This window comes from Bactrocera neohumeralis, chromosome 2, assembly GCF_024586455.1.
Source record: "Bactrocera neohumeralis isolate Rockhampton chromosome 2, APGP_CSIRO_Bneo_wtdbg2-racon-allhic-juicebox.fasta_v2, whole genome shotgun sequence".
Classification (NCBI taxonomy): Eukaryota; Metazoa; Arthropoda; class Insecta; order Diptera; family Tephritidae; genus Bactrocera; species Bactrocera neohumeralis.
Window position 1 is genome coordinate 58,297,554 of NC_065919.1, and position 11,119 is coordinate 58,308,672.

The window sequence follows — 11,119 nt, forward strand, 5'->3', positions numbered from 1 at the left end:
TGAGATAATTTACGCAACGGCGATCACTTGCAATACATACATATATATTGATTGCGTATATTTGTATATAATTAGCTATTGTTGTTTGTATTCTTATACTTTTAACTAAGTTTCATTTATAGTTTTCTTTCATTTCGATTCGTTAAAATTGCATAAATATTGTATATGTATGTATGTATACTAAGTGTGTGTGTATGTTTAAGGTAAGTAGTTATGTATGCCTTGTATATAACTTTCCAATCGATTTCTGGGTTTCTTCTACGAGTATATGCAGTCAGCTGATTAAAGATATTTGTTTTCTTTTTTGTTTTGTTTTGTTTTTGTTCTACTGTTTTGAAGCATTTTTTGTATTGCTTGTTTCGATTATTACTTCTTGAAATTGTTTATAATCCTATCTACATTTCCCTTATATTTAGTTAAATAGATTTTTTCTTGCATTTTTGAAACTATGCATATACGGATGTGCATACATGTACATATCTATCTATCTATGTGTGTAATTATATATTTTAGTGAGTATGTTTTACTTAATTTTTAGCAGCATTTCTTCGATAATTGTTGCCTTTGATTAATTTACTAAGTGTGTACTTCTTCTGAGGAAAAATTATGAAATAATCAAAACTAAATGTGAAGTTTTTTCTGTCAACGAGAACCCATACTTTACGATAAGAACAATAATTACACTACACAACTAATCTGAAGAAAAAAAAATCGCGACTGATTTGCTAAGAGGTCTGTGTGGCATCTGAGGTGTCCGGATTACGAATTTGAATTCAGAAATTTTCTATCACACACTGCTATTTTTGTAATTTGAATAAATAGTGGTTGTTTGACACCCAGGACTACAAATAAAAAATTCTACGTGTTGGCAAATTTTTGCTATCATTTTCGATTTTAGCAACTCAAAACTAGCAAGAAACAGTCTCTAACATCACAGTCGCAAAATGACTGGAAACTGGTATTATTTTATTATTAGGTTAGAAGGCTATTTTCGAACTTATAAATTAGCAAAACGCTCAGTAGCCAATATTAATTAAAATTCAGTATTGACCTCCCAAACGTGGAACAGTCAAGAAGGAAGTGTTGAGTTGTTTCCACTTCATTTTCTTCCATACAACTTCTGCAGATGGCGTCTGGTAAGATTCCCAACCTTACAGGGCAATGGCCTGTTAAAAGCCCCATTACAGACTTTCCTTGCTAACTCATCAGCTTTACAATTTCCTGCGATTCCGCTGTGTGTCCCATGTCAGTCTTATCAAAGAGATACTCGATGCTATTGATAGCGAGGTTAGGCACTTCTTGATCAACACTGAATGTACTGTTAACGAGTTCAAGACTTGAATCTCCACTCTAGCTCATTATATTAATTAATTTTTCAATGCCAGCTGATGATTTTGTAGATTTTATCGATGGAAGCGCCAACTGAAACACTCAACAAAAAGTTACTCAATTATTCAGCATTTCCAGTTGCCCTTGTTCGAGATATGCATGACAACGAGTTCTTTTGAGAAGTTCACGAATATAATACCAGCTTATTGACTAAAGAATAATATCGAAATTCATTCCCAAATTGTACTTATTTGATAGACTTATCGAATATATTGATTGCCTCTTTGTAAAGAACGTTAAACTACGTTTTGTAAGACCCAATATTTCGTATTGATAATTGTACTTAGTATAGATAATTTGTATCGATATTTCAAGAAAATGATTAAAATGCAGCAGCCGTAGCTGAGAGTGTACACGAAAACCGCGGAAGTCCTATTTGGCGCTTTTCGCAGTAACTCGGACTGACGTATGGAACGACTTGGCGCATTTTACGTCGAGATCTTAAATTGAAAGCGTAAAAAATACAGCTTGTGCAAGTACTGAAGCCGCTTGACCTTTCCAAACGACCTCGCTTTGCTCTATGGGCTCTAGGAAAGTTCCAAAAAGATCCGAAGATTTCGAGCCAAATCTTGTTCAGCGATGGGGCCCATTTTGGGCTCAATGCGTATGTAAACAAGCAAAACTGCCGGATTGGGGACGAAGAGCAACCTGAAGAGACTCAAGAGTTGCAATTTCATCCAGAAAAACAACAGTTTGTTGTGGTTTGTGAGCCGGTAGAATTATCGGTTCGTATTTCTTCAAAAATGATGCCGGTGAGAATATAACCGGCAATGGCGACCGTTTTCATGCAATGATAACCGACTATTTGATGCCTGAGATTGAAGTTCGTGATCTCGGCGATATTTGGTTTCAACAAGACGCGCCGTCTCGTCACTTCCCACACATCGCAGCAATAAATGGATTTATTGAGAGAATATTTCGGTGAGCAGAAAATTTTACGGTTTGGGTCGGACGATTGGACACCAAGATCATGTGATATCACATCGTTAGACTTTTTACTGTGAAATGCTCGAACAAGTCATCGAAAATTGGACTTAACGGATGGAATGGAAGAATGTTCTTTGGAATGACAATAAACATTACTTATTAAATTTGAAGATTCTGCGTTTTTTTTTAAATTAGGGGGCCTTGAAATAGATCACCTTATACAAGTAAATTTCAAATTAAAAAATAGATAAAAATATCATTTCGCAAATCTTTTAATAAATTATGGCACATTAACTAAGTGGTTTATGCTAATTTAAAAAGCTAGTAATCGCTAACTTTAACACATTTTCTTCCAAGTTTGTTTTCAATATTTTCCACTTGTTTCAACACATTGCTGCATATTGCATTTGATAAATTCCGTTTATTCATACATACCTACTGGTATTTCTATACTTGTATGTATGTATGCATGTATGTATATACTCGTATGTATGTATATAGTGTTTAAAGCTAAAGCTTAATTTAATTATTAGGCAATATTTTCATATTTCATATTGTTTGTATTAAATATTTGTTGTTAGTATTAGTATATATATGTATTAAATATATATGCAATTATAAATACATCTAAATTTAGTTGCTAGTATTCATTCATCATAATTACATTAGTCAATTACTATATTTATATGTGTGTATAAGGTTCTTTAGTATGCATGTATGTATTATCTGTAATTAGTAGTACTTATCGGAAGCTATTTAAAATGGCACTGCAGTAATATTTTCATGTAAGGTGGGAAAACAATTAGAATATTTATGTTCTTTTGCTTTTTATAATTTTTATTTATTATACTCTAGTCATTTACTTGCGAATGTCACTATTCTTTTTTAAACATCGTCATTATTAACATCATGTTCATTACAATCATCATTATAATCATCACGTTCATTATCATCATTATCATCATGATTATAAACATCATTATCATCATCATCATCATCATCATCATCATAGTTATAATCATGATCATTATTATCATCATAATTATCATCATGTTCATTATCATCATCATTATCATGATTATGATCATTATCATTATCATCATCATTATCATTATTTAAAACATTATCATCATTTTCAAGATCATTATCATCATGATCATCATCATCATAGTTATAATCATGTTCATTATCAACATTCTCAGCATCATCATTATCATGATCATAATTATCATCATAATTTTCATCATTATCATCATCATCATTATCATGATTATGATCATTATCATCATCATTATAAACATCATTATCATCAACATCATCATCATTAATGCTAGCTTAAAAAGCTTGCTTATGGTTCAAGCTGTCTTTCTTCAATATGTATTTCTGAATTATTTATTTTTTATTTTTTGTTTTTATTTTTTAAATTTGCATACATAAATATTTTTTTTTATTATTGTATAATATTTTTTTAGTATGAAAATAATTTTGTTGTTGTTATCTGTAACATTTCAACATGCTCTGACATACCCTGTCCATTCCAAAACATTTAGCGCTCATCAAGTCATTTAAAATGTACATATGTATGTATTTGTTTCAAGCGATTATTTTTAAGAGTATATGTTTGTTTGTATGTAGTGGGGTATGCATTTTCTGCCCGCTAGGCAGCGTTGAAGCCTATCTTAAGGGTTAGACAAATTTTGCTTTTTTCTCCTTTGCTGCCAAAATGTGAGTTAAAATTTTTAAGATACTCTTTTTAAGATTCTTTAGCCAGTCTATTTGCATACTTTGCGGTTTTCGAAAATCGTTTTTTCTAAGATAATTAATTTTTGATTTTTTATATGTATTTGAATTTTTTTTCATTTGATATATATGTATATGTATGTATATGCATATCTCATACATTTCTCATGCGCATTTCTTAATTACTTATTTCATTAAAAGTGCTTCTTTATGCTCAAGTTCTAGTTAAAAATTCTTTGAATTCGCATTAAAAATTTTTGGTTAGTATTTTAGTTAGTTTAGTTAAGGTTGTCGGTATCGGGGCAATTAATATATGTATGTATATTAGTTAGTATTGCGGTTGAGTAAATAGAAGCAGTTATAGTGGGGTACATACAGTTGCAGCATGCGCGAACAGTAATATGTATGTATATATGTAATTGTGTACTTATATATACATATATATAACTAGCTGTACTTTTTGATTTAAGGTAATAAGTATTAAAGGTTCTTTAGGCAGGTAGGTTTGTATGTATGCGTTTTAAGGTTAAGGTATATTATTATAATAAACTTATTTATGTGTGTATGTAGTTAATAGCGTCAATATTTGTATGTATTTAGTAGGCATGTAGGCATTTGGTTATTTAGATATTGTATTTGCGAACTTGAAGCATGTTATCATTGTCAGGCAGCAGTGTGAACTGCTTATAATCATATATGTATGTATATTATATATCCAAATCTATATAGTTGTATATAGTCAATACATTTACTAAATGTGAACTAAAAATTTCTTTAACCTAACTTTTCGTATTTTTTGCACCCGAAATGTTTTTTTTTTTAATTTAAATTTTTAATTTTCTGACTTTTGCAATAATTTTTATTTATTTTGATGTTTACACTTAACCTCACATTTTGCTTATAAAACTCGCATAATATTTTTATGAATTTCAGTGTGTTTTTTATTTATTTTTTTGCTTATTAAAATTTTTCTTATTTCTGCTAAATTTTTTTTACTTTGAAAAGAATTGTTAAAATTGCTTTTTAGCTTTTGCCAACTGTGTGATTGCTGTTAAAATACTTAGATTTCAAATTGTTGTAATAATATTTTTTCTTATCTTATAAATTTAACGTAATACATAGTAATTTTATTATCTTTTCTCTTCTACTTAACCGTTATGTCTGTATATTCTATTATCATGTGTAAGTGGGAAGCGTTTTTGATTTTTGTTCCTCATACCTTTTCTCCTTAAACGTTTGAAATAGGTTCTTGTGATATTAGTAGGTTTTTTGCAGTAATTAGTTAACTACAATTTCCAAAATTTAAATATAAAAAAATATTTTTTTCATTTATGTTTATTATCAGACATTTTTCCCTAACAATTGGTAAATTAACTATGAACCTTTCGAAAACGGGATTTTCGAACCGATTTGATCAAAATACATCCAGAAAACAGCTGGAAGTATCAATTCATGGATAAGATGAAGGCCTAGTATACACTTCTTTAGGTTTTCCAATAAGAGTGATATGACTTCATTATTAAAAATACTAATTGTTAAGGAAATTCAAATTTGTATTTAAGGTGAAATACAATACATAGATATCATTAAGTTCTGAATATAACATCATTCAAATGGTCTCCATGATTTCTTTTGCAGGAACGAATTCGATGAACCCAACTTTCGAGTACTTTTTCTACTAAATCAAGTCGCACGTCATGAAAAGCAGGTACAACATTGATTTCTAAAGTTTGAAGCGTGTCTGGTTAATTGCTAAAGACTTCAAATAATAATGATGTTAAATTATAACTTCTTGTAGGCCATTCAATGTCACAATTTCTTGAAATAATCGAGTCTCCAAACTTTTCTCGCAATATTTTGGTTGTTGCATGTGCGGTATAGCTCCATTTTCTTGAAATCAGTTGTTGTCAAGATCAACTTCTTTCAATTGGGGCCATAAAAAGATGGTTGTCATCGATCTATACCGCTCTCCATTGATAATAACGGTGCCACCAGCTTCATTTCGAAAGAAGTACGGACCGATAATCCCACCAGACCAAAAACCGCACCAAACTGTCAATTTAGGTGAATGAAATGGTTGCTCATGAAAAATTTGTGGATTTTCTTCGTACTTGATCGACAGTTTTGTTTTTTGACTGCAACACTCAGATGAAAGTGAGCGTCATCGGAGAAGATGGTTTTCTTAAAAAATCGTTATCGTTTTCAAGTTGTTCCAAGGCAAAAATCAGCAAATTCACAACGTTTATTGTGTTCCAATGGCTTCAGTTCTTCAGTGAGAACAATTTTATACGGATACAAGCCCAAATCCTTTCTCAAAATCCTCTATGTTGTGTCTTGATACAGTCCAAATTCTTGAGAGCGTCTTGAAATCGACAAATTGCGGTCTTCAGCAACTCTTACATTAAGACCAGCAATATTTTCATTACTTCGAGCGGTTCTTTGCCTTATTGCCACTTAAACATTATATAAAGAAAATGTATGCTCGAAATTTTTAATAATTCGACGAATAGAATTGGAGATCGATTATTTTGATAATAAAATTGAAAAATTTGTAAACGTTGTTCTTAGTATAACTTTCCATGATGAAATTGTAAACATTACTGAATACAATGAAAATAAATTACAGATCATGACATTATGGAAATGGCCAAACCAATACTCAGAAATCATATCATCCCTATCGAAAAATCCGGTAGGTTATTTCCTTGTGTTTTGGGTAACACTGAAATGAAAGCTTTAGCTCTCATTTGGTTCAGAATGAAACTTTTAGTTTTGGTTAGTAATGTAGGGAATTGAGGTTTGAAAAATAATTCCAACAATCTGTATCGAAATTAGTTTACTCTAATTTTCAGTACAGAGCTTTGAAAGACCTTACCAACACAGTCTGTTTCAAGTTTTGTATAGAAAAAGCGTACAAAGCGCATTGAAGTAGAATCCAGAGTTTGAAGAAACAATCTCCCATAAAGATATCGCAAGATATACGAGATTTACACGATGGCAAACGTCCACGATCTCTTATTGTCAGACTTCGAACCACAAACGCATCCACTTAACAGCAGTGTTTGAAGAAGCTTATATGTTGACATAATACTGATCTATTGGTATAAACGGAAACCAAGGAAGAGTTGATAAAGTAAATCTTACAAAATAATTCTGCTTCGAAGAAGCCTATGCTATCCTGCCGGCTGCAGCTGGCATTCTGTAAGAACAAAAGACCTCTGTTTTTCGGGACTTACATTGACTACCTGCAGAAGAGCAAAACTGTCACAGGGTACGGGCCGATGCAATACCGAATTGCTGAAAAGACGATCACATTTGACAAAGAAAAAGTATATGAATGATCAAATTTGTTTGGGTGTTTGACTCCTTTTCCGCTATTCCACCTCGATGTATAAAACTATGAGTTTCGAGGTGTTTTTCCCTTTATACGGCAAAAGCAAACATCTGATGCAGCGGACAGTATCTAATCCTACAACCATTGATATGTGGGCCTCGCTGAGAGCGAAGAGTTCCTTAAATCTTTTAGGTTTACCCCGGGCAAATTGACCAACGCTTGCTGAGTTGGTGTTAAGCCTAATACTTTAGTACTGAAGACCAATGAGCCAATGGAGCTCCTACCCGTTTTCTTGCGCAGTTATTGAGACTGAATTACCAGTCCTAGAAAGCTCATCAGTCTTACAACACCGTCGTGGCCAGATATCCCAAACAGTTTAATCATAAAATAACTAGGTGCTACAGATAAGGAGTATACATATACATATGTACATGCTTTCACTAGTCTTGTGCGCACGGTCAGTGAACTTAAAGTAGGCTGCGCTCCGGAGCATTAGAACTACTGCTACCTTTAAGTCAACCACATCCGCTAAGAAGATGTTGCAGTAGTCAGGAAGCTTAGAATTGGAGCTAATGGAAAGTTTCCAACAGTGTACACCTCCATCAACTCTCACCGCCAGCTTTGGTTCATCCATAATCCCTAGCATCCAGCGTGCCCTTCCCTCCTATCGTCTTTAAATTTTTGGAAGTATTAACTATACTAAGAATATGTTGTTGTACCAAAACCGAAAATTATTTTCCCGTTATCGCTTTGTTTTTGTAGTTTTGACTTTCGTTTAACTGTTTAACTAATTACTGCTACCCATTCACTTCAAATAACCATTCCGTAATTTGTAGTAACCTCATGTGTACTCATTCAACAATCGCACACAAATACATATACAAATGTATATATGCATTGTATATAAAGTAAGTAGCCAGAAAAGCAACTCTAAACTTTCAATTTCTCTGCTTCTTAGTATACTAAATTTCAGTTTATCGCTTAATACTAAATTACCTTAACCGTTAGTTTATTTTAAACATATTTATTGTGTGTTTTGTTTTTGCCATGGCGCAAAATATTCGTGAAATAAAATTCAAAGTTCATTAAAAAAGTAAAATATAAAATTGTCACTAATAAAATTAATGTCATCTTCTTGATTTAAAATAGACTCTCGAGCTGCGTCTTTCCGATGATTAATTGTAGGCGAGTTTTTTTTTACTTTTCTTTTTTCCCTTATATATGTCTGTATGTGTATGTGAGTAGATATTTTAAAATGAAATCAATTAAAATGCAATTTACTCAATAAGAAAATTGCTTACTGTTTTGTTGTTGTTGTTTTTTTTTTGCTTTGCTTGAGTTGTTGTTGGTAGCCAATTCCTTGTTTATTTCATAAAAAAATTCACGCTGCTAAACGCGAAGGCTAAAATGCTTACGAATTCAGCAATGCCACATTTCGCTTTTATGAATGATGAACATTTTTTCATATTTTTTCATATTTTCTATACTTATATAACGTGATTACTGTGATTTTGGGTTAAGTTTTTTAAAATACGTGTTTAAAAAGTATTAAAATACATGCGCACCACATTCCCTACTAATAATGCCGTAGGAAGAGTTGCTTTTTTCGCACTCCTCGGCATGAACACACCTTTTCACACACACGCACACCCTCGCACATGAGCGGCCATTTTAATATTTTCACTTTATTATGTATGTATGTGCATACATTGCGATGTACATTTGTCTGTTTTGTTAGTAATTTTTAAGTGCATATGTTTGTAATCATTACACATGCATTACCTTATATGAGCGTTAGTGAACTACAGTGGCTTTCAAACTGTGCTTCCACAGAAGTTTTGCTTTTTGCTTTAAAATTTCACACATACAAATACAAATACATATATGTGTGTATAGTTGTTAGATGCATATATATATTGATAATTTAAAATTATTTTTAATAAAAAGGTACTGGATTGGTATTCATTCTTAGATTTTTGATTTAATTACATTTTAATAATTACACAATTTTCGCAATTTTTGTTTTATTTATTTTCAATTTTGAAACTATTTACCTTAGCAAAATTGCTTTTTCAAATATATTTTGACGAATTAAATGCATAATTTGGGAACTTTTTAAAATGATGCTACAATTTTTGCAACAAAGTTTTGAAGTTGTTGTTGTTTTTTAGTTAAACGCTTAATGCGTGCTTTGACTTGCCAATTTCAGTTCGATTGCATGTAAAAAATGATTGTTTTTTTTGTATGTGTTGAAATTCTCTTTCGATTTCAAGTATTTGAATTACAATTTCACATACATACATATATGTAAGAATTCTGAAATTTTAGTTTTTTGCATACATGCTTTTTAAGCAATAAAACGAACGCATTTTGCAATCAGAGAGTTTTGTTTAAAAATACATTTCTTGCATGCACTTTTTCGCTTTAATAATTAATAATTATTAATAATAATAATTATTGTTTAATTTAAATTATGTTTAAATTGTTATTTTTTGCCGTTTTGTATTTTGATTTTGTTTTTGTAGTGTTGTGTTATTCAAGTCTTAACATAATAATTCAGCTAAAGCACCATTTTATTTTATTTTACTCAACTCCATCAAATACTTGCTGTGTGTATGTATATTTATCAATATTTATATGTATGTATGCTTATATTTGTATATACATACGCTATAACAAGATCTTTTTTATAATCTTATTTTAATAATATATTGCAAAACTTAACTATTTGTTGGGCATTCTGCAATGTCCAATTGCATGTGAATTTTACAACAGCGAAAATGATAGATTCTGGCAAATTATTGCCACAAAACTAAAATTTAATATTATCTTATTTATTTGCATTAAAAAATCGTGTTGCTTTTTTTCTATTGCATTATTGTTCGTTTTTCGAGCTGAAGGCAATAAAACTTTTGTTGTTTATTGTATTCGAAAACTAATATGATTTGTGTAGACTTTTTAAAAATTAAAAAAAAAAATTATTTTTGTTTTTTGAATTCTAATGTAAATAATTTTAAAATTGCTAAAATAAAAAAATTAAAAAGGCTTATGAGACCTTGTCCTTTCAATACTAATTTTTTCATATGAAAACTGGAGTCAATCGTCTTTAAATATTCCTCCAATAAGCCCGATCGAAATTAGTTATAACGGATGATCCAAGTTGATATACTTTTTTCGATAACATTTTTTTGAGTTGTGTGAAGCTGACATCTTATTTTTGTTCAGTATTTGTTTGGCATTTCATCACGGAAAGACTTAAGCCTGAACAACGTTTACAAATCTTTTAACTCTACGCGTGCTTCACTCAACTTATGGTCAGCATAATCGGTCCACAGAGCATACTATTCGCAACACCATCACTCATCTTGAGATTCATTATTAAATAAGATTCGACCAAATAGGCCAGATCCAGCAAGCAGTGTAGAAAATATAGCAGCCGTAGAGAGAGTGTACATGAAGAACGTGGTGAGTCGTTTCGGCGCCGTTTACAGCAACTGGAACTAATTGACGCAGAGATCTTAAATTCAATTTGGGCTCTTGAAAAGTTCCAAGAAGTTCCGAAGTTTTCGAGGGATGAGGCCCATTTCTGGCTCAAATCTTATCTAAACAAGCAAAATTGTCACATTTGGGACGAAGAGCAACCTGAAGAGATTCAAGAGCTGCCATTTTATCCAGAAAAAACAATGGTTTGGTGTGACTTGTGGGCCGGTGAAATCATCGGTTCATATT

General features: G+C 31.3%; 1 protein-coding gene across 1 annotated transcript; it reads right to left on the reverse strand.

Annotated features, from left to right (window-relative positions):
* Positions 1-3,201: 3,201 nt before the first annotated feature.
* On the reverse strand, positions 3,202-3,862 carry LOC126761939 (uncharacterized). Its single transcript, XM_050478412.1, has 2 exons — positions 3,844-3,862; positions 3,202-3,650 (listed from the first exon to the last, which is right to left on the reverse strand). The coding sequence occupies exons 1-2, from the start codon at positions 3,860-3,862 to the stop codon at positions 3,202-3,204; spliced, it is 468 nt and encodes a 155-aa protein (XP_050334369.1).
* Positions 3,863-11,119: the final 7,257 nt, after the last annotated feature.